General features: G+C 37.7%; 1 protein-coding gene across 1 annotated transcript; it reads right to left on the bottom strand.

Moving 5' to 3' along the window:
• Window positions 1–1,490: 1,490 nt before the first annotated feature.
• On the bottom strand, window positions 1,491–23,468 carry LOC139135643 (protein arginine N-methyltransferase 1-like). Its single transcript, XM_070703150.1, has 10 exons — window positions 23,315–23,468; window positions 16,965–17,132; window positions 16,337–16,492; window positions 15,589–15,652; window positions 14,604–14,746; window positions 13,262–13,349; window positions 11,418–11,533; window positions 7,450–7,600; window positions 6,550–6,671; window positions 1,491–3,384 (listed from the first exon to the last, which is right to left on the bottom strand). Exons 1-10 carry the CDS (start codon window positions 23,351–23,353, stop codon window positions 3,301–3,303), a joined length of 1,131 nt encoding a protein of 376 aa, XP_070559251.1. The 5' UTR covers window positions 23,354–23,468; the 3' UTR covers window positions 1,491–3,300.
• Window positions 23,469–25,149: the final 1,681 nt, after the last annotated feature.

Raw genomic sequence — 25,149 nt, 5'->3', positions numbered from 1 at the left:
CATTTCTCTCTCATTTGCCCGTCTTTCAACTTGTCTTGTTTATCAATTCCCGATTCCTGCACTACCCCTATCTGTCATTTTCCCCAGTTTACGTTTAAGGTTGTTTACATACATTTATTATAATAATAACCATGGCATGCTGACTTTATTCCCATACCGGTACATCATTGAAAGAGTATTCATTTCTGTTGTCAAATATCATTTTGTAAATTTTGTGTAACATCAACAGATGAAAAATGAACACAGTTTAATGTTCGCAAAACTACATGTACCAGGGTTAACGTTTGAAAACAGCTGATTGTAGCGTTGGCAGTTGGGGCTGTTCAACGAAGTACGTACGTACGGCAAAATTCACGGTAAATTCCGAACGCACAGATTTTGAAACTACTCAGAACTGACCTTAACACACAGTTTTTGGTGTACGGGTTTATATTGTAATGATAGAATGACTATAAAAAGTAAAATTGACCAAACTTTTGCTCGATTCACTATCAGTATCACAAAACACTTCCGGGTTTTCACTTGACCTGCATGGCCGCGCTGTGCATGGCGCGGTTCGGAAATGACAACAACAAGGTAAATGAAAGATTACATCAAAAAACGGCCGTGAAAATGCTTCAAACTTTCCACAAATTTAATATAACAGTTGCTGTTTGGTATACTAACTCCGATCACTGAAAATTGTCCCTGCATTTTAGCGAAAACCTACCCACAAAACGCCGTTTAGGCACTGAACAACATACTGTAACGAGCCATTCCATTCTAACATAGGAAGTAGTGGCCTGAGAAATGTGCGTGCCGCAGTACGGCACGCTGCAGCGCTGTATGGCGAAAAATAATGCTGGATTTTGAGCGCTAAAATGACACGATATTTTTTTCTTTATTTTCAAAAAAAATCCCATGGTAGAACGAGCAGTTGAATTGGAATTTTTTTTATCAATAATTTTATTGAATTAGACCCAACACTTTTTGAGATACAGCAGTTTGAAACCGGACACCGTTCGGTGTGCAACAACTGTCAGTGTCAATGTCATCATGTCGCAAGTTTTCATGAGCGTCTGGCATCACTTCTAGAAGAATGACGTATTAGTTCTCGCGTGATTCGCGCGATTTGTCATAGTTCTCGCGTGATTTCATGCGTTTCACGTTTTTTCATACCGTTATTTTTACTTCCGGGTTTACGAGGCTCTAAAAAGTCTAGGGTCGGGGGGTTAAAATTGGGTTGGGTCGGGTAATCGGAACAGCACATATTTTTTTGTTTGGCCTAATAGCAATAAACCATCTCGGCAACGGGTATACCACTTGATTTGGACCAGTTCACTCCATATATTCGCTCTTATATGCACTGGCTATCGCTTGTGCACATACTGGTAGGTCATGAACTTGTCAGAATCTTGAAGCATACTGCATTGCTGGGTGTGGTTTATGGCTCGAAATAAACTCTAAATATTACTGAATGAGGAGATGACACATCAGACTGCACTCACAAATTATGCATTTTTTCATACATAAATGTTATTTTATTACAGTACTATTACAAAATACAGCTTGAACTTCTGATCTAGAATGACAGTATCCATAGTAACAAGATTTGGAATTTCCCAAAGATTTCAGCGTGTCCTTCATTTCTTCATATTGTTACATTTAAAATCTGTATTCCTGAATTTTTGTTGAGTGGAGGGGAAAACTTGGGTTGGTATACACATACCTGGGCAGTTTAAGGGTAGAAAAAATATTACTAAAAGTGTTGTGAAAAATATTCAATGGTGTACACTATCAACATAGGAAGCATACTTGAGGTTAAGTTACGGTAAAAAAGTATTTGAAGAAAACCGTTTTTAAATACATTCAAGAAATACCGGTCATTGTGCTTACTGAGAACTATAAATATGACAATAACTCAATAGAAAGGACAGAAAATTTCAATTTTTATCTTGTTACATTATTAACGTAGAGGAAAATGCCCAAAGTCTGACCAGAAACATACACTTATAACATGACCTACTGAATGACAAAATTGTCCCTTCTGTTCAAACAAAGCTTGACAACCCCCATACTCCTGTCTGAATAGAACGTTCCCAGTATTTGGCATTGGCAGGTAGGTTATACCATGTAAAAAAAGGGGCGGTTGTTTTCAAGTTCATCAGCTGCCTGTCAACACTAACACAATGTACTAGGAATTGTTATTATATCTATTAAGGGGTACCATACAACTTTCATATATCTGAAGTGTTGCTGGCCTAAATTCTATATTGCAGTCAGACGATACTGCCATGGAAAGCTGGTTGGTCTTTCGCTGATAAAAGTAAGGAACATATGGGCATGAATAAGCCAGACAAAAATTAACTTCTTGTTCTGAATTTCATCACAGGCAAAATTTTATCACTACGGATTGTAGTTAGTTTGGAATGCTTTGTGAAACTTGCAAAAGAGGGCAAACAATACAGAATTTCAAAATGGTAGACGGTGCAAAGCTTACTTAAAAATGGTGGTCAACGGAGTGGCTTACTCTGCCTAGTCAAAGACATGAATTCTCTAATTGGAGGAAAGAGAAGCTAAACTACAAACGTCAGTAGTAGGGGTCAAAGTTCATCTACAACAGCTCCATGCTGAACACATTACGTGTACCTATCTCTGATGACTAGCCATATTTCATTCTCAATAGATATTTTAAGTTTCATGTTTTGCCACTGTTCTCCTAAATTGGTTATTTTCGTTTATAGTAATAAAATAAAACGAAATGTAGAGTAACTTTGTGTGACAAAACAGAGACTGAAAAAATGAAAATTTATTTTTTTTAAATTTGCTGCATGGAAGTACTGATAAAAATATCCTGATCTTGTCACTTATTGACCATATCTGTGATAGAAACATGACCATCTATGGAGATGAAAAACTGTTTAAAAGCTTTTAGCCATTGCAAGAAAACTGCAGAGTTTACCCTAATTTGTCCCCTTTCCCTGAAAAGACGTAAACATTCCTATTGGCCACGCTGAGATATATACTGAGTTTCAACCCTTTCACACCCATTTCAGAGTGCAGAAGTCCAGCATTGCCATAAAAAGCAACAGGGCTGTACTAAAGTGAAGTGCTGAAAGGGTTAACTGAGTGTCAAGATCTGTTTGAAGTTTTTTCAGTTGTTTTTTTTCAAAATTCAGATGAGCAGTGAGAATGTCTGTGTTTGTGCCTTCCTATTGGCTGGGTATCTGCTGTGAGGTTTCTGGGTGTCTGCCGAGGGGGGGTTTCTGCTATGTGTCAATGACCTATGCACGTTCCCCGGGGACTGCGTCTGGCAAACTTCTAGCGCATGTGGTAGTTGATGCTCTCCTTCATTTGGCCCAACTCTCCCTGGAAATCAAGCTCTATTGTAAAGTCAAGATCTCTCTGTGAATGAAAAAAAAAAAGAGAAAAGATTTGAGCCAGCACGAACATAACACACATCTTCATACAGCAGAACGGCCTCTCAAAAGGGAAATAGCAATATTTGCTTGATCATTACACACGAATGCAATGCACCATGGGATTGGTAGTAGGTAGGCATAATAGCTCTGCATCATGGGTAAATAAACAAAGGATGTAGTCTGAAAGACTTTTTTTTAGCAGATTTCATGTGCTTTTGCTTGTGAGCTAGCTTACGCTAGCTGCAAATCACACAGTGATTAAAAAGAGCAATATTAAGTTGACTACTTTTCCGCAAAACATTCCATTTTGTTAACTGATAAAATATTCTTAATTCTTATGATACAGTCAACCCCTCCCACGTTGCATTCACAAAACTTTGAAAATATATGAATAAATGTACACCAAGATGACTTTTAGAGCAATCCACTGATACAGCTTCTCCCTAATCTACATATTAATCATTGAGCGTTTATTTGCTGTCTCTTTAAGAACTCCAATAATTCTACACAAGTTATTAGTACGGGTACTTCCGAAACAAGGAAGGAAGGGTAGATGGGTGGGAAAGGTTGGGAGAGTACAAAGACTGCGGACATCAGCAACAAACACTACAAAGAACTCTGCAGTGCTTTGATGATGGCCATTACAATTACTTACAGCCACGCGGATGGAGCACAGTTTATACAGGTGAACAGCAGTGACAGTCTAGCACATGAGGTTGGAGCTCTTTGAATTGGTTTTACTTTTTTCATTACATTGTTTTTGATTCCAGTGCATGGAAGAAATTCCTATGTATAGCTTGGCAATGTTTAAGCTAGGTTGTCTACTAACTGCAGGATATTATATAGGTTAGCATGTGTGAACTAGGGAGTCCAGGAAATAACACTTTTACTCATTACAAACATGGACTATCACAACACGCATAGCTGCTTGTCAGGCATCCAATACCATACAGGCACATTACATTTGCATATTGCATTTTTTCTCAGTTTAATATCTGGTGCTACAGATGATTACGAGACATCATCACTATGGGTATACAAATTTAGGACTTGCACAATGAATTATAAATGGAAAGACAAAGAAACATACTTTAATGGCCTAGGGGGTCCAAATCTGCTGGACCCAAAAGCTAACATGCAAACTTGCATACAACGTTCCACAGTCTTTGGATATTTCATTCGCCACTGCTTTTCCTCACAAATTACTCACGGAATGGATGCAAATGCCTTCATCATCCACTTTTCAAGCCTTTGCTAAGGAGTCACATGCTTGCTAAGGACACCTCACATGAGAGTTAACGGGCAAGAAGCTAGGGGGTTACATGGTTGAATTTTACTGCTTAACTAGGGAGTGACATCATTTTACTGGTTTAACTAGGGAGTCGGGTTTTTTTCATTTGCTGAACTAGGGAGTCACATACCTTCCTACCACTGGACTCCCAAAGAGGGTGCCACTGAGGACGACAACAGAGGATGAAGAGATAGCAGAGAGAGCTTATGAAAGCAGAGATGTGAGGTGAACTTTGGACAGGGAAGGTGCAAGCGTTTAAGTTGAAAGGCTAGAAATGCAATTTTTTGATGATTTTTGTCATTATTTTTATTTTGCATGTCAATAGCAGGTTCTTACTTGACTCCAAACAGAATGTTGAATCACAAACTAGTGAGCTTGTCAACAAGGCATACATAAATGCACTGCAATATTGTTTACATTTGAATTCTAATCTAAGATAGAATTCACTAATAAATCATAACAATGCAGTTTACACATGTACAGGCTGAGTTGACTCGCTGAATACTGTGTATATCATTATGCCTTTGGGAAGTAACACAAGAAATCATGATTGACATTGAAAACAAAAATAGCAGAAAATCATTAAAAGTTAGCATTACTGGCCCTTTCAAGATAGAGATTTGTGCAAAATACCTATGGTTTGTTTCCGTTTGACCCTGTATATATAAACACACTGTCTAATCTAATGCATTTTAAAGTCGAACATCTGGTAGAATGTAATATTTGTGTGGAGAAGGACTCCAACTGCTATGCAAGGATGATATATTTGGTTGTAAACTCAATTCATTGTAACTTTCTAGACGTATATTCAAGTGCTTTTGTTGTGGTTTGTGAAATGCACTTTGTTGGCCTGTTCCAAAAATCCTGTGGAACTGTCTCCCATTCCAACTTTTTAATACCACCTGTATGCAATGTGAAGTTCAGCATCAGAGGAATGATTCGCAATCAGAATACATGATTTTGTGAGCGCAGACATACATGCAACCAGGGTGTATCATTATCCAATGGTGGAATGAATTACAATTTGGTACAGTATGAATGTTGGAGTCGTATGTAAGCACAGCTTGTTTTGGCTGTGTGTTTGATTTACTCTGACTAGCTTGCAAATGTAGACACTACACTTTACCGCAGACATTTTGGGAATATTTACTGGGAAGGAGTCTCATAATATCATACCAGTCAGAGAGACTAGAGTGCAAGACAAAACTGACACTATTTCACATGGGGGAAAAAGCAAATCATATGAAAAAACAAGGGGTGGCAAGACAAATAGCGAAAATGTGAGCACATTTTAAAGTTAGACTTGCACACAGGGGCAACAGGGTGTAACCTTTAGAACACCATGGTTTGGGCAAATTCCATTGCTTTTTATAGCAAAGTTGGACCATTACACTGGGATATAGGGTGCAGAAGGGTTAACCAGTGGTCCTACCATGGGATGGAAATGTAGAGTACATGTACAAAGACCAGACAGTGGTGAGAGGAACACTCGGGACTGAAATGTTTCCCAACAACAATGCTTGTTGAACTTTTTGACAAACCAAACGTGCATGGTTATTTTAGCCAATACAAGATGAACACATGATTTAAGTGACAATATAATTGAATGCAATTTATAACTCAAACTTCACTAATTGCAATAATTAATACTATTATGAAACCAACACAAATGATGACCAAAATTAGCAGTAACTAAAGCTTCAAATTACTGTCAACGATAGTTGAAAATGCTTTTTTATTTGTTTTCATTGTGATAAATAACCTACACATATTACCTTGTAAATTGCAAAAGTTCAGAGCTCCGTTTTGTAAATGGTTAGTTTTTGTTACAAAATAGGGTATTCAATGAACACTTACTGAATTTTTCACATTAGGTTTCATTGACATTACTCCGTAGATTTCTTCCCCACGCTTTACCGTTAAGTAATCATCAAAATAGAACACAGTCTGTTTCCAGTGAGTATACGGAGCTTCTGGAGCTGAAAATTGAAAACAGCAAAAGAACGTTTGTTTGTAGACACTCTACATACATACATACATGTAAGTACATACAGGCACAAAGGTTTGCAAAACGGTGAATCTGAACTTGGCAAGACTGAAGAACTGGGCCAAGTTTGTGAACAATTTACAAATTGTCATAATGCTAAAGGGGTCAAGTTGCTTCATTGAATTGAAGAGGCCCCTTAAGGAAACATGAATGTTTTGGGTGATGAAGATTGGGACCCATGTTTTTCCATGTCTGGAAACAAAGCAATTACCAATATTCTGCACAAACAAATATATAAGCCACAGTGTGTACTTAACCCTTTGAGCGCTGCAATTTTTCCCCATCAAAATTACAGTGTTACCAATTTTGTGAATTTTTCTGTCAGTTTTTTGACAATTTTGGACAAAATGATCATCACATTTTATTGGCTTCAGATTTTTATCAAAATTTTAGCAAAAATTAGAAAAAAATTGGCTGGTGTATATTTTGATATAGGCGACAAAAATTGACTTTGGTGCTCAAAGAGTTAAAGCAAAATTGACACCAACTTAAAACACCAACTCGAGAAAATCTTCCTCAATCCCAGGCAATTCAGATACGTACATTACATTAGATACATTGCATACACGCTGGCATATGGATGACTCAAACATATTTTTCATAAATTCCTACACTGACAAAAAGAGTTCAGAGCTTTGTCAAGTTACCGGGCAGATTGTCAACTCAACATGTTTCATCAGAATTCACAGATCCACTTCCCCGTGACTAACCTGTTGAAAATCCTGTTCTCTTATGACATTTGGTAAATTCAATGTTAAAAAACGCTACCAGGGCTTGGATGTAGTCGTTACGTCGACTTTGGAGATGGAACGGAGCGGAAAACGACAAATCTTCAACCGTCACTGTGTACATGTCAATTTCCTGCAAAAAGAAAACAATTAAAACTTAACTTGGTAAAATAACACACATACAGTACATATCTGAAAACTAGTGTACACATCCATTATATCATAGAGGATCCATGCGTTATACAAAGTTACTGTAATTTTTTTGAATACATGGCAGAGTTAGTTTCATTTAATAACAATCTCTGATGTACATCTGGAACTTACAACTGCATACTGTGAAATCAATAGTGTGAAACAGCGAAATTCCTAAAAAGTGCAAAATTTGACACATTTCAATGACTTTCTTTATATTTTTACATTGCCAAGTTCAAATTTCACCACCAGGTCAAGATCATTTAAAGGGCAGGGCCGGGTATAAATAGCTAGCTGTCCCCGTTGGAGTTAGTTCATGCAAAGCGTTGCTTGGGTGGCGTCACGCTTGATCGCTCCGTAAAAACCATGCCAAAATGGTCACAGGCGAAGAAATTTAGTCGTCCATGCACCTATACCTAACTATGAATGTCTAGTGATTGAATGTGTCGATAAAATTTTATGATTTGAGCATAAATAAGGCTGATTTTGATCGATGAAGGTATTTCTCTTTGTCTTCAACTAGCGTGGCAAGCGGCCGTAACAAAGGTCTGCAAGCTGTCACTCAAAAAAGGACGCGATACAGGTGTGAAGCGGTAAACGTTTGCGATGTCAACATGTTAGATACGCCACATCATTGTAATTAGATGGAGCGACCGCAGAGCAGACCCGCAAGCACAGGCGCTATGTAGCTTGGTAGTCTGCTAAATAGATCGATTTTCGACTCGATCTATCGATTCCGTAGTCGATATGTCCACGACTGCAACCTAAACACTCATTTAGGTTGCAGCGCGGGCATGTCGGCTACGGGATCGATAGACCGAGCCGAAAAGCGATCTATTTAGCAGACTACCCAGCTCGAGCGCCTGTGCCCGCTAGTATGTCACTCAAGCCATAGCGCGTTCTTGCGTAGACGCCGTACCACGACACGCCGCTATTTCCAATCGAACTGTCATGTAAAGTTCAGATTCAAGTTCTTTTAGATTTTGCTGTCGTACGGTGAAAAGTATTATTATTATCGTCTTGCCGTATTAAAAAATTTTTGAGGACCTAAACGACATCGTGTGTTGCTCCATTGCCATGGAATCCGATGTCAAGGAAAAGCGGTGACTTTTTTCAAGTTGAATATAATTTCCTCTCTGTTTGCATTAGTCAATTCATCGAAATACTTTTGTTCACAATTGAGTAAACTATAGACAGTGGACTGTCTCGATTCTCCCGTCTATGATTCGATATTCACTGACTCATTCTTTCTCTTCTTTGTCGATCGATGAAAGTAATTTCATCTTCAATACTCTGTCCTAATATGACAGATGTAATATCCAAACATATTGTCATTTATTTTTAACCAACGTACAAAACTTGGTCCGTTCGCCAATTGAAGCACATATCTGACGAGATGTTTTGCGAAACAGTGAATAAATATGTTGGATGAACAGCCGTACTCTATGCATTGGGGATATTCATGTTGCAGTCTCTCCGAAAAAAAACCCCGGGATGTTTAGGCGATAACAAAGGCGATGACTCTGTATATAGTTGAATAAAAAAAATTTCGGACATCATATTTTTATCTATTAAAAGCGTACACTTGTCGGTTTGATGTGCGACCGTTCACAGATCGCCCATATTCGCCTAAAACTAGTCAAAACAATTCTGCGACAATGATGGTGTCTCTTCGTGAACGTCCTTGAACCCGTACCCGCGACCATTGATTTTTTTAGGTGTTCCGTGGTTGATGATTGGTAGAATTCATGTATCAAAATTTGAAGACACACGTGATTGAATCCTGTGAATGTTAGGCAACGTGACTGACGGTGTAGGGACGGCAACAGTTCACGGACCATGGGAGTATCAGCAGTACGCAGTACATTGCATGCCCTCTAAGAATGAACAGCGTGTTTCCATAGCTACCATGCGAAATCCGGCTTTGACCAATGTTCCTGTCCTGTCGTAGGATAACTTTCGAGCTGCGTAGTTACTGTTGAGGTTCAGATATCCGAATCTTTCGTGTTCGAAAGGCTTATCGATTTACAGAAAATGCTAAACTTTTGTTATTAGTTTACATGTACATACCCAGCATACTTACCAGGTTTGAAAATTTCTGCGAGTCACTCTCACCAGCGGTCGCGAGGAAAATATGCGTCGATATCATTGATCCGCCATGTTTATTGTTGTTTGTACGTCTAGTTTGAAAGTCATAGACTTTCTCAATTGTGAAATTCATATTGCAATTCAATATTTTACGCACGAAGTCACCTGTGCATTTAAATACGTCCATTCGGGAGCAGAAACGTTTACAGACTTTCGATGGTGATAACTAGCTCCATGTCGTGACATGTCTCCAGTTCCGAAGTTTATCCGGTAAACTTCGTAAATCGAAATCGACATTAACATTGAGCGATGATCGTGAAGCGTTAAATAAATGTCGGCAAAATAAAACATCAAATGGCTAGGAGAGAGAGAGAGAGAGAGAGAGAGAGAGAGAGAGAGAGAGAGAGAGAGAGAGAGAGAGAGAGAAGTGGTTTATGCACTCGCGAACTGATCATGGTCTATAGGATGGATGGATGCTGTGTCGGTTTACACATTTGCGCTGCACAGATATCGAAAATGTACAGATACTTTCCCGAAATTTGACTTATTTTATAACAAGAGTAGAACAAAACCAAAAGTGTTGAAGATACTCTTCAGATGCTTGATTCGCAAGTTTGCTAAAGTCATATTATACTTACACTCAGAAAATAGTCGCTACAGTCTTCTCTTCAAAGAAATATGTTCTTCAACACCACGTTTCTTATGATCGGTGATGTTACATTTTATTATTTCTATTAGCCCTAATAATCTTTTATAGATTAATTCACCACGGTCTTAATTTCAGATTAATTCAACGATTTCAAACCGTAATTATTTTTTTTAGTGAGAGGGCTTTTAGTAATTCTGTAGACGAAACGATCGGTAATAGCAGAGTATCTTGTCAATGGCACGACGTCTACGCTATCGTTTAGCTGCAGCGATTGTACAGTTGCAGCTCGCGCCCGGGCCCCGGGTAGGCCTAATTCGGAACGTAATAAAGCCGTCAGTTGCAGCGGCGTCGTGCTGTACCTTTGTCATTACTGTTGAAGTACCCCTGTTATTGCTACAAGCATCGCGGGCCGCTTCATGAAACGTTTCTCAGTCTGCTCAGTGTACTGGTCTCGCCGTTATATTCAGTGACGTATAATCTGTTGTTTGCATGCCAACGCATTGGCCTGTTTACAACCTCCTGTGCACACTAATCGTGACCGTAATTTACAAAGACATAAACATTTGATCCCGCCTGTGAATGTCAAAGTTGAACGGGATTAACTTGATCCCGGGTATCAAGTCCCTGGCCTTTAAACTGAGTGAAGCAAAACATGCTCCATACGGTACATTTTAACAAAAAAAAATTGAACATTTGAAAGTCTTTGAAAACATGGATACTGCTTGCATGGTTTGTATGGACCAAAGCTGCTATAACATACCAAGCCAAGTGGGTGAAAATACATATGGTTTTGGCTCAATACTGCTTTTTACTGACTTGGCAGATGGGGAAGTGATACTGTCTTACAGGAAAAGGGTTAAGGGATTATAGCTGTAATGTTTGTTAAATATTTTTTATAATTTCATCCAACATAACAAGTCCTTTTTTTGAAATACCAACTACAGTATGAACAGAGTTGATAATGCTCCAGTCTCACGCAAATACGTGTGAAGTCACTTTTGAGTTGAAAAAGTATTCTTACCTTTATAAGACACGAGTTTGTGATGACTTGTTTCGGATCAACAACGTCAACCAGTGGCTCGGAAATTGCTACTTTACGTATACAGCTCATATCAAACCCGTAAACACCATCCCACCCTGTTGCATAGGAAAGGAAAAACAGATTTAGTGTAGTCAGAGGAGAAAAAGTTTCCGAAGAAACAATACAAGCTCAATATGTCGCCATTTTCCCCTGGATGCTGAAAGAATTGAATAATTAGAAAACTTTTCTTATTTGGAGTATGAGGTGTACAATACTTCAGGAAATTCCATAGACCTAGAGACAGTCTGTTTTATTTTTTCTGAAAATAAAACCTACAGTATGTAATATTTTATAAAGATATCAATTCACCTGAAATTTTTTATTTTATATGATGGATGTGTGTGCTTCTAACTTGCAAAAAATAAATCTGAACCATCAATGTATTTCCTTTCTCCGGTTTCTGTATCGCCATCAGGGAATCAAAATTTACTTTTGAAGCAAAACAAAAGAACTGAGGATTTGATTTCCTGGTTATAAAGAGGCCTTTGTCAAATGACAGCATGCCAGTACATATTGACGATATGTCAAAGTTTTTTCGGATTTTTGCCAAAATTTTGATGAAAAACTGTAGCCAATTCAATGTGATGTCCATTTGGTCCAAAATTATCGAAAAAATTACAGAAAAATTTATAACAATTGGTAAAATGTTGCACTAAAATTTTGGTGGGAAAAATTACAGCACTCAAAGGGTTAATAAATAATGCATTTCACATGCTGAAAGATACTATATAATGGGGGTATAACTTTTTCACTTTTTATGGAAACATAGTGATCAGTGGTCTGTTTCCGCTTCAACAAAATTGCAAAAAACAACATATGTTTATCTGCCTTGTATTGGACATGTTCAAGCACAGTACACAGCTTGTCATGCTGAAGTCAAGGCAGTGTTTGTTTGAATCTGCCCGGCAGTGTAACCACTCACACCCTGACACTCATTTTAGACTAACAGTGCAGTAATGTGCTCACCAGGCGTCCAAAGGATTCTACGAGTTTCAGTAGAAGCTATTTATACATTGACAGTTTGTATTGTGTAGGTCTGAGTGTGTTTAAAGCAAGTTACATAAACACAGACATACGGCAAAGATCAGTTCATGAAGTCTGCATTGAAAACAAGTCTATAATATCTAAATAAATCTAAATAATATCAGTAATTTCCTACACTTGTTCAGTCCATATTAACACTCAGATATTAAAATAAAGTTATTTATTTTATTGAAAGTTGAAACTGTATATGTACGTATTCTCTATTTGTCTTGAACAGTTCTTAATGTAACATGACCATGTTACCCGTAAATTAATTTTTGAACATTTCCGAAAAAAAATTGACAAATTCCATCAAACCCATGAAGAATTGAAATTAATGATTTTTCAGCTCAGAAACTAACCTATATTTCCAGATCAATAACATTTTTTAATCAATATTCCAATCATAAAACTATTAAATGTAGTAACTAAAAATATATTATCCATTCTTTCGATCGATGGATGAATTCAGAAACTATTCGAACGGAAGTATGTGCCATAGGCAAATGTACAAACTGTTGGTACAGGCAGCGGTCAATCTTACAAATTGTTCAATGTGAGGATGTAAAATGTACAGAGCACTACTTCAGTTGCTCTAAGAACAGTGACCTCAATACCAAACAGGTTACTAATTCAAAATTTACTTGTCTGTGGCGCTCTCCTCCAGTTAATGATTACACGTTTGTTTACAAGACTTTACTCAAGTTAATCATTGCCAGTTTTACACATATTGGTATTTGTTTCCTCCAGTGCATACTCACAGTTAATCTTCTCATCTTTGTACTGCCTATCTTCAATGCCACACACATATAAGGTAGCTCTGTCTGGGAAAACAAGGCCATCTGCTGCCTATGATCAGAATGTAACATGTCAAAACATTAGTTTTTCCATTTCATGACATCAATTTTAACTTTTTAGACCTAAAGTGTTACCGCAACACTGAAAACAGCGGTGAAATTGTAATGAGGAATGGTAAAATTAAACCGTGAATAGTTTTTGTGAGGTGCTGCTTTGCTCAAGATTCGGCAGTAGAGTTACAGGACCGCTGACAAAGTCAGAATATTTGAAATTTGCCGCAGATGAATCCATACTCAGTTCAACTTCACACCCAGCATTGTGAAATGTTGCAGTTTGCTTTATGAAACAACATGTAGATGTATGCCTTGGACGCTGCCGTCCCACAGCAGATGAATTTCCCTTTCAGGTACTAACAATTCTAGTGGCAAGATGATTGACAGTTATGAAGATCAATTGATAGTGTTATTGATCACACCCCCAGGGCGCAAGCTTTCAAAAGCACAATAGAATAAACTTCAATCGAAAGTTGACTCAAACATCGCCATCAGCAGAGGATTTTTCCCTCTGTAATTATTTCCTCATAAGTCTCTCGTCAATGAAAGACTTGTGGAAGCAACTTTACAGAGTAAACACTCCAGGAACACACACTGCCTTGAAATCATTTCACCTCCATATCCCATGTTGATATTGGTCTTCCTACGTTACATGTAAGTAGCTGTAATCCATTTATTGAACATAATATCCATCAATGCATTGATTTCAAACAATTTAGACTTTAATTCTTGTATTGTCCAACCAGCAAGTGTTTCTTGAAGTGTAAACTCCCTTCCAAACATAGAGAATAAGCCTAAAGGGTATCGGAGTAAAACATGTTCTCCTGACAGAAAGGCCTACCCCATTTTTGTACAACTCTAATTTGCATAATTCATTATGGCCCCTCCATCAGATCCCCCCCCTCCCCTTTCAAGCAGAGGTGGGCATTCCCCTGTTATCCTGTTATGAGGGAAACCCGGAAAAACACTGAGAGCCTAAACTTTTACTTGGTAACAGTAAGCATGCAAGTATGTGTTTCCAATGATGGCGGATGGGACGCTCTCTGGTCAACAACCCTAAAGCATGATTCTAAAACCTTGAAATAGAAATGCACTGCTCATTTACAAAATTTCTGGAACGTTGGTGTTATATTCGACTTACAACGATAAAGCTTGATCAACTATTGGGTATTACACTTATTAGCAAGTACAGTAATCAGCTAATATCTAACATCATTTTCAAGAAAAAGATGGAGATTTTTTCCTGACTTACCAGCCATTTATCCCTGGCAAAGATGACTGTGTTTAACATAGATTCATAAAATAAACAGTAGCCCATCCACTCGCTGACGATGATGTCAACTTTCTCCACTGGCAGTTCAACTTCCTCCACCTTGCCCTTCACAATTGTTATCACTGCAGAGACACAACAGGTGGAACAAAATTAACATGCAAATTATGGAAGAACCGTTCAACCATTAATGGCACAAGTACTGTACTACTGTTAACAAGGGAAGTTACATACTTTTAACCCTAAACCTGACAAGTAGGTTGAAAATTGCATTGATTTTTAGTGTGGAAACAAAAGCTGGCATTCATGGGTCATTATCCTGCCAAGTGAGTGAAATTTAGTAATATCAGGCATGTTACATGTAAGTTATAAACATTAAATCCTTTGAGTGCTGTAATTTTTTCCCACCAAAATTTCAGTGCAACATTTTGCCAATTTTTATGAATTTTTCTATATTTTTTTATAATTTGGAGCAAATGGACAAAACATTTCATTGGCTACAGGTTTTTAGCAAAATTTTGTCAAAAATCTGAAAAAAATTGACTGGGGTATATTTTATCAAGGTTACAAAAGATTGACTTTTGTGCTCAAGGGTTGAGTAGATTTTCATGAGGCTCAAAACTGCCAAGCTGCACACATTGTGTAACATTCTTGTATGTGACACATGGTACATGTAAGTAGGGGGGAAAAAGATTTCGGCCAAATAATGTTTCTACTGACAAAGCAGGCAGGAAGGTGACAGGCTTGGCAGAGAAAGTTTAATGATATTTGAGCAAAAAGAAATTATGCAATGGTACTTCATCATTGTAATTGGGTAGATTTCCATGAATGCAATTACATTACAGGATAAGATCATTATATTGCTGGTGAAATGTCAATCGCTAAATCCTGCCAAGGTTGTCATGGTTTTCTGTAAATGCTTAAAATTAACCAAAAAATTAACTAGACATTTGCATATTGAACTCACCATCTGATAAATTATTATCTTTAACAATCTGGTCTGCCAACTCTACGATACTAGAACATTCAATCTGAAAAAGAAAGTTGAAAACGAAAGTCTTGTGATCAAGTCAAGCCACATAGATTCTGAACAAAATATTATGGAGGTGAACCTAACTGTTTAAGAGCCGGGAGTCACACTGTAAATTGATCAAAGCAATTTTAGAAATTAGAGAGATTAACAGGGCTAATTACCGGTACAAGTCATTGTAACATGGAAGTGATATCTGCTGCAGATATCAAATATCAAGAGAGCCGACCAATCGACATTTCCGTTTGCAATCCCACATTGCACTGCTGTAAAATGTGAATTGCTAGCTGTTATTGTAATAAAAGTTCAAGACATATTTCATTCTGCAGCCCTTTTACAAACACATTTTGGTGAAATCCTATTGTGAAACAGACTTGTTGGATCTGTTTTCATTGATACATGGGGTGTGATGGTTGAAGTACGTGTTTAAATTTCTCGTCAAGGCATGACGCACGAAAATTTTTACATCATCAAGGGAGTTTAATTCCTGTGATATCAACAGAGTAACCAGAGATTAATTTATACTTACTTTTATGGGGATGATTTTCCTATATCATACAATAAAATGCTGCACGATAGTTATTCAAGTATCCGTAATCCACTGAATGTAATCATAGCCATGAAAATTGCCAAATACATGTACCTATATTTTACATATTCTTCTACGAACAATCATTTGACTCACCCCGAACACTTTCTTGGCGCCGGCCTTGGCAGCAAACATGGCCATTATCCCAGTGCCACATCCAACATCTAACACTACTTTGTCCTTGAACAGATGCCGATTGTGGTACATGGCATTGCGATAGGTCAGGGTACGTACTTCATCTTTCAACATTTCCTGGGTTTGGGGGGAAACAATAGGAAAGGAGAGACACTTTTAGAATGGTACAGAAATATTGGTTTCATGGAATAAAATATTCACGAAAGGAGTTGATGCTGGTCATTTTGACCTAATCATTTTCAAAACAGGGGAGCAGATAACAGGAAATTTGATAAATGATACTGTTTATTTCAAACAGATTTAAAAAGAAATTAATTAATTTTTTTTAATCATTCATATATCAGGCTCAAAATCAGATATCATGATGTAACCATACGTTGAAAGATGTTTTGAAAATATTAACAATTTACGATTTGAGCAACCTTGCTTCTTCAATGGAGTAGTTTAGGGCATTATCAAATATGAATTAATATATGAACTATCAATACAAGATTTTATCAGTCAAAATTTGTTAAAATAACAATTTTACATATCTAAAAAGTACTCTCTCTTCTCAGAGAACTACATACGCATGTGACGGAGATCTCACCTCATGGATGCCAAAGTGGGCATACGAATCAAAGTAGTAGTCCCTGGACGTCATATCTTCAGGTTTGATCGTCGTGTGCGGTTCACCGTCCCCGGACTGGTTGCAATCTTTCTTGATCTCACTCTCTCCGTTCATTTTCGCTGTCTTGATCTCTGTGCTTGGAGAAACCTGTAGGGGAATGCAGAAGGCCGAGTGTCAGTGTGAATTCAAATAGATCAATATGAATAAATATGCATCTTGGCAAATCCATACTTGAATATTATCATTGAACTTGAGGGGGCTCAATATGTCCCTTTGAGTCACATGCAATGTTTTCATGGTTGCCACATCAGATTATACCCTTCAACTGACAGACTTTGGAATGACCCTATTGTATATAATGATGTGGTTGGACTAGCCCACATGGAAGGCGGGGGACTGTAGTGTACATACATGCGTACATCTATATATATGTATACAATACCTGTGCACAACCATAATCCATTCATTAACCCTTTGAGAGCTGTACTTTTTCCCGCAAAAATTTCAGTGCAACATTTTACAAATTTTTCTGTAATTTCTTTGATAATTTTTACATTTCACATTTCATTAGCTACACTTTTTTAGCAAAATTTTATCAAAAATCTAAAAAAAATAGACCAGGGTATATTTTATAAAGGCGACAAAAATTGACTTTGGCGCTCAAAGAGTTAATAAAAGTCAATAATTATGCTCTATCTTGTCCTAGGTAGGAGAAAAATAAAAATTATGCAAATTTTTGGGATGAAAATGGGCAAAAGTGAATTTCATACACTCTTGGCATTCTTGTTACGCCTACTTCCAAATCGTGAATACACGCGCACATCACATTCCTCACAGCTTGTATCTATCTTACAGTGAGAAGGGAAACGAGAATTATGCACCGAGATAGTCAGGTTACCTGTAATTATCACTCCTCATTTGAAAACATTTACACAGCTTCTTTCTATACCACCAGGGAGAAAAATTTGATTCATAGCTTCCACTAATGCTAATGCTAATCCTTGCTGTGTTAAAAAGCTATCTATTCATTTGCAGTGATTTGAGGCACTTTAACTCCAGCTAAGTCGTATGTGTGTTCTTTATTTGCAACCAATGTGATAATTGAAATTAAAAAAAATTCACAATATTTCTCATCCACTGCTGTGGCCGACAACTGATTTCCTTTTGTTTCCAACAAAATAATGATTTCTATTGCAGGCAATTGTCAAATTTTACCTCTGGGATTGAGCAATTACATGTAATTTCACAACAGAATTATTATGGCTCAATATTCCACTGCACTGAATGGAGAGAAGAGATTATTTAATTACTGTACATTCTACACAATTCCTCAACAAATATTTTCATTGCTTTATCCTGTCAAGAATTGTCATCTCTGCTGGCGTCTTCATTTTGAAAGGTCAACTGTGTATTGTGCCTTTGTGCGATGGGACAATTTTCCGGTCAGAAATAATTCTTACTGAACTGACTATTTTGTGTTCAATACAAAGCATTGCAGGGCAACGACACTGAATAGATTAACAGCAATAGACAAAAAATTTGCTAAAATTCATGACTCGGTAAAAAAGCAGAAAAATACTAAAATAGCTGTGATTGAAAAGTCGAAAATATAATTTACAGCCAATCTGGCATGCACGCCGTACATTACAATACTTTGGGATCTAATCACCTGGAGCTATTCATACATTCCGGTACATGTGCAGTGAAAGACTAATGAAATAAATCTATAATTTCACATATACATTTCTCAAAAGTGACAGTCGTGTGTACACTTAATCAACTTGATAAAATCATTAGTAAAGATATGGTTGATTCCGCTCACAAATTATGCTGTAAAAATCAACAAACCACACACAGGAAAACTTTACTGCTAATAATCTTGGTTTATTGTTTCATCTGATTACCCAATAGGCATTCAACAGAAAAGATAACTGTACAAGGGGTTTATATCCATTGATAACAGCTGTAAAACCTGTTCATGTAATCTGTATCTGACACTGATAATATTTTGACACTGCAAAATGGCTTCAAATCCAACTATTCATCACTGCACAGACAACCCTGTCTTTTACAACAAAAAGGGACATCGAGGGTGGTAAAAGGTAATTTATTTATAGACGATATCGATAATGACCAATGTATGACAATGACTATTCTGTTGAATCAAAGAGGAGATAATGAAGGTGAAAACCAAGGAAAACCATGGCAACACATAGTTGGCTAAACCACTGGAAAATGTGAAGCTTTCTCTGTAAATGCTACATTTGTCCCCGCTCATCGATGTGGGTTTTCAGTATACAGTGCATGTACCAAAACATTCATACATGTATGAGGAGGAATCAGAAAGGATTTGCATAAACAGTCACATAAATACATCCCTAAACATTAGACTAACAGGGCATCTGTCATCAGTGCAGCATGTGTGAGATGAGGTGCTCATGAGACCATCTGTACATACATGTATATGCTATGCACAGCGAGTGGTGACTGGCAATATTGCTTTTTACCACAGTTAACACAGTATGGTCTAGATATGTATTTTGTTATATATTTGCAATGTAATACGCTATTGCACTGTTCTGTCTAGCCAACAAAAGATGGCCTCACGTTTGGGAATACAGACTGAGTGAGACGCAGAGATGGTTCACACGGATGTGAAGAGTCTCGTCTCCGTTTTCAGACTCGAAGTCTCTCTACCATCGGCAGGAACTCGAATATTGTCAGACACTGCATCAGCAGTATGCAGGGCAACATGAACTTTGTCGAGGCAGGATGCTCTACATGGCAATTCTGAAGAATGCCACTCTGCACTTTTTTTAGCAGTCTCTCAATAGCCAAACACAAGGATATTTTAACAACAGAGGAATATGCAAATACACATTGTTATGCTAACGTACTACGCACTCACACAATAGTAGTCATGAAAGATCACCAGCCTATCCTCAGTTTCATAGCCTACTGTCAACTTTTTAGTTACCTGCTAAAACTTTTCACCCGCTGGTTTGTTGGTAGCGTAGAAGCAAGAAACTACTGGTCAAGTCTTGAAAATTACTAGTACCCTTCAGGGTTGACGTACTGGTGAACTTGCTCAAAACTGATATGATTACTTCGATATATTTAACCCTTTCACTAGGGTGGTTTGAACCAATCCTATTGTGTTCTATGGTAAAGTTGGACCTCTAGATGGGGAAATAGGGGGTGAAAGGGTTACAGGAATCAAGATGACCATGACTGGAGAATCCCGGTAAAACTCAGGGATACAATGTACCACAGGAACAAAACACTGAACATCAATATCATTCTGTATTCATTTTTCCACTTTTTGACTTCCCTCTCTGAAGATCCAATGGAGGTAACTCCATGGAAGATCCAATGGTCTATTCATCAGCAGTATTTTACAATACAACATGTAATTTCTAAGTTACACTGTCATTTCCATGACAATGACACAGTGACAGTGTCAGGGATGATGTCATGTAATAACTACTTCTTAAGTTGGCCTCTCTTCAAATTATTTATGAGAAAAGTTTCACATGGTTTGAATTTTTTTCCGCTAAAAATTTCATACAATTCAAGCTCTAAATTACATGTTTGACATTTCTGAACACAAAGCAATTATCATTCCACACCAAATTTTACAGAGCGTATGGCATTACCAGTCTGCAAGGAATACTTTGTGGTTCACTGCAAACCTAGAAACCATGGTAGCTGTATCCCTAACGACAGCAGCGGAAGAATTTGGCATTGGGAATTCCACTGATAACTTGTCAAGGACACAGACAGCAAAATCTTGGTGACTGCATTCTTTCAAGGTGAATCACAGAATATAGCCTTTTCATTGCAGTACGTTGTTTCAATCTGTCGTACAGCAGACTACAGTACATCATTTTCTTTTTCAAATGCACACTTTACTGTTAACAAGCTCAGTTAACATCTACATGCCTTGAAGTGGTTGGTATCAATTTTGAACAGGCATATACATATAGACGGAGAGACTGGGATCAAATCTTTAAAATACTGGGGTGAAGACTGATATTGACCTTTCAACTTTGACCTGATCATGCTCAAAATGCATGCAACCATGGAAAATCTACACATTTTTTACTGCACGCGACTCTTGGCCCTGTTTTACTGATACTTAATTTTTGAATATGGTAGAAATCCAATGAATCTTAGAAGCAGAGTTTTCCTGAGTTTCATATCAGATTCTCATTGCCGACGGTACATGTAGTATTGTAAAAGCACTTATACTTGAAGACTGCACGCAATATAACTGCATGTCTTTCCAAAACTATTTGCACGTATTCGCAAACCACTGCCAGAATAACACCGGGTACACTTTGATCCACTGTGACTTAATTGAAAACAACGGAGTTGCATCAATGGTGTTTTCAGGCAGCAGTAGTATGTGGTTTGAAACGGATGCTGTGGCTAAACCAATTTCAGAATTGTCTATGATCTTTCCTCGCTCCATTGCTGTGTAATCTGGTCATTTCCAGGGAAATGTGTGTGAGAATCCTTGCTAGTATACAACGATCAAACCAGTAGTGCAGCACAAATGCATAATTTGGACACAAGAAACAGCGCAGTGGTAAAAGACCCCATGGCATTGACGCATTAGGAGATCTGACTGAGAGTAGAACAATGGAACAGCTATTAGGCTTATGAATCAGTGCAATGACAGTACTGTGACTCATGAGTCAGTCAAGAATAGTCGCATCTTCAAAGAATGGTGTCATTTAAAGACCCCAAGGTCTTTGTCTTGATTTGGCAAGTTGTGAAAGAGCTGTCAGACTTTGTGGGAAGAAAACAAGGGAAACCATACAAAAATTAATGACGTGCAGAAAATTATACTGCATTTCTGTTATCCACTTGTATGACTTTTAGCTATCTAAAAATGGCAAAAAAAATACGGTTGAAGTACTATGCGTCTCAAAAGTGAAAGCTTATACTTTTGCTGAGAGTTTTTAAATCGCACTCTTATACCAAATCAAGAATAAAAATCTCGGGTCACTGTGCAAAGTTTGCTAGTAGAGAAGAAATACCAATATTTGGAATTCAAACTGTAAGCCAAATGTTTTTACCCTATGGGTAAAATAAAATTTTTGATTTAAAAAATAACTGCTGAAATTTTTTTTAAGCAAAGAGCTTTAAAATGAGCTTCCTACATGGGTAAGATCAGAAATGAATAGCAAAATATGAGTCCAAATATCTGTTATCACGGTGCATTCTACGTACAGTAAAACATTGTCTGATTGATTTTTCTTTCACTTAATTTCACAAAGGTCTATTTTTTGGTAGAAATACTTTTACAAGATATCTGCAGTCCCTTGAATATACGTGATATGATTGTCTGTGACTTAGACAAAACTGATCTGTGAGTCGGTACGGGAAAGAATCGGCTGGGTAAAAGCCTGCTGACATCCAAGCAATAAGTGTGTACTGTATAGAAATGTCCTGATATTGATGTTCACAAGATCTTTCAAAATAGGATTTGGCAAGACTGAAGATTAGTGGATACAAATAAATGTTGTTTGAATTGCTAGTAACCTATGGAGTTCACTCATACCATCACTTTTATTTAGCGCCCCCTGAAAAACCATTTTAGCTTGCAAACTAAGGTGTCTCCACTGATCTTCAGTTGTCCCTAGCCTAGGATTTTCTGCCACTTGCGTCAATAGCCGTAAAAGAGTATAATTACATCTAAGACAGAGATTGCAATTGAGAAAGCGGCAAATGGTGGGAGTGCAGTGGAAGGTAAATTAGAATTACAGTAGTGAATTTCTTCGCCTGAAATAGTCGAAAATGATGAGATATCTCATGATATTGTGGTTGTGTATTACGTGATCGTTCAAGAAGCAACATTTTACATTTCTGACAGATCTCGGCATCAGCTGGCCCGCGAAACCAGCCGGTCGCACACACGTGTTAGCAAAATCATTTAGAGTTGAAATTTAGAATTCGTCCAGTCGCCACCTTATTGCCTTTCACATGTGTTAAAGAGAAAATTACATGGAGATTCTAACAATTCGATCGCATTTTTTCATAGAGTCGTTTCATGGGGCGGCTGGCAATTCGCACTAGTTTATATGTGCATGCCCGCTGTACGTTTCCGAACAAAGACCACGCTTTGTGAATGTGATGGGAAGTGAACTCGATGACGCCGATGTCATTGACACCAGTTTCAATGGTTTGAGGATCTACTGACAACCGATCAAACCCTATCCCTCCCAAAAAAAGAACAGTTGGTGTTCAAAATCCTATCCAGTGCCCGTTTTACGGGGTTGGTGGATCAAAACCGTTGAAAATGTCAAATCGGGGTTACTTACTTCCATGTTTTCCGCCATCTTGATTAGAGTCGACCACATGTGTGGATATGACGTCACAAAAACGACAGCATTTAAAGGTCTGCCGCTATCAGCGCTTGTCAAAAATCAGTTAGATCCGCTCGCTGTTACAGCCATTCCTTCAAGTTCAGTATGTAGTCAGACGTCAGAAGCATGACAAAAATCGATAAAATGAAATACTTGAGTACGGTACGTATGTGCTGTTAGACTCCAGTGGCTTGAAGCTTTGACTTGAGCAACTTCCGTATTAAGCTTAAATAAATTTGTGGACAGTAGAATAAAGGACGTACCTTTTATCCATGGCTGTAAAATGTTTTTGATGACATTGTCATGCATCATTTTTTTCTATCGATAATTATACTGATTCAAATCTAAAAATGTTTTGTTTCAATTTAAAAAATTGTTATACCGTACCAGAGAAGAATAAGGAGTGTGATTTAAAGTAATAAAATATGAAAAATAAGTAAATATTGATAATTATTGATGTGATCATGAGAGAGTCTTGAGCAAGCAGAAACTAGGAAAGTGATTTTAGCACACAATATTGAAATAATATATGTAATCTGAGCTGTTTCAGTCTGACAAAAAAGTGAACAATTCGCCCAGGTACCTTTTCTTCTAGCATTGGGTTCATAGCTAATACCAACGCACAGCAAAGGGAGTGGCTGGGCAACTGATCTGAGGAAATTTTCCTACAAAGAGGTCTAAAGATGTAAACTTTTGTTTTCCTCATATTTTTTAGGGTTGATGAAGTTTTCAATCATTGGCTTTTTGTAAGTTCAGTCACCTTGGTCCAACACCGGTGACAAGTGTATGAGGAATGATTAACCCTCCCACCATAATAGTTTAGCCCAAATCCATTGTTATCTATGGTGATTGTGGACCTGTTGACTTGCAATTGGGGTGGGAGACATATGTTAAAGCTCAGTCTTCAATGAAATTACCCATGGAAAACTGAGTCTACAACTTTTTTATTTTTCAGGAATGCTTGATGGCCTTTAAAAGATAATAATTCATTTGACTGAACAACTTAACTTAGAGGTCTATAAAACAGGAAAAGTGGGTAAAGTGAGTAAGAATTAGTAAGAAAGGACGGAGGAAGGCAATGGAACAAAACTATGTAAACAAACAAGGCCTCCCTTTATTGCCAATAAATATGTTTTGTTCTAGGAGTATAATCATGTCAACCACACATACTGTAAAACAAATCGGTTGACTTTGTTCTTGTGTGGCACTCAAAAATCTACCCCATTTTAGACCTTGGTTTACAGTGGAATTGATAACCCCATTTTAGACCAAGTTGCTGAAATACCCACCCCATTGGGCGACACGTATACGTACAGGCAAGTAATGGAAGTGACCCCCCCCCCCCCCCTGGGAGACATACAAGCATTCCAGTGACACAAACTAGCCTGTACTTTGGCTTCAAATTCTCAAAACTCAACTTGTGGATTTTATTTCATTGGCATGGAGAAAGGAACATGTGATATGGAGAAAGACAGAGAGATATGTTCTGGAGGGACTCACTGCGGCTGGAGATATAAGCTGGCTGTTCAGATTGATCAGACGATTCGGACAGCGCCCTCAACGTTCAATATCGCGTTCAAGAAACTTTTTGTTCATGGTACTTTGTCAATTATGCTGTGTTGGAGCAAAAAGCAGGACAACATGCCATTCTTCAAGATGAGTATTACAATTATGACCGATTTCAATGGAGGCTGGAAAATTAATGAAACAACACCGGATTATATGACAATTTTAATTCCTGCCGCATTCAGCCATTTACATATGAAGTCCGCTACTTTAAAATATCATGC

Source organism: Ptychodera flava, chromosome 1 (genome assembly GCF_041260155.1).
Source record: "Ptychodera flava strain L36383 chromosome 1, AS_Pfla_20210202, whole genome shotgun sequence".
NCBI lineage: Eukaryota > Metazoa > Hemichordata > Enteropneusta > Ptychoderidae > Ptychodera > Ptychodera flava.
Note: the sequence above shows the minus strand (reverse complement) of the source record. Positions and strands in the feature narration are given on the sequence as shown.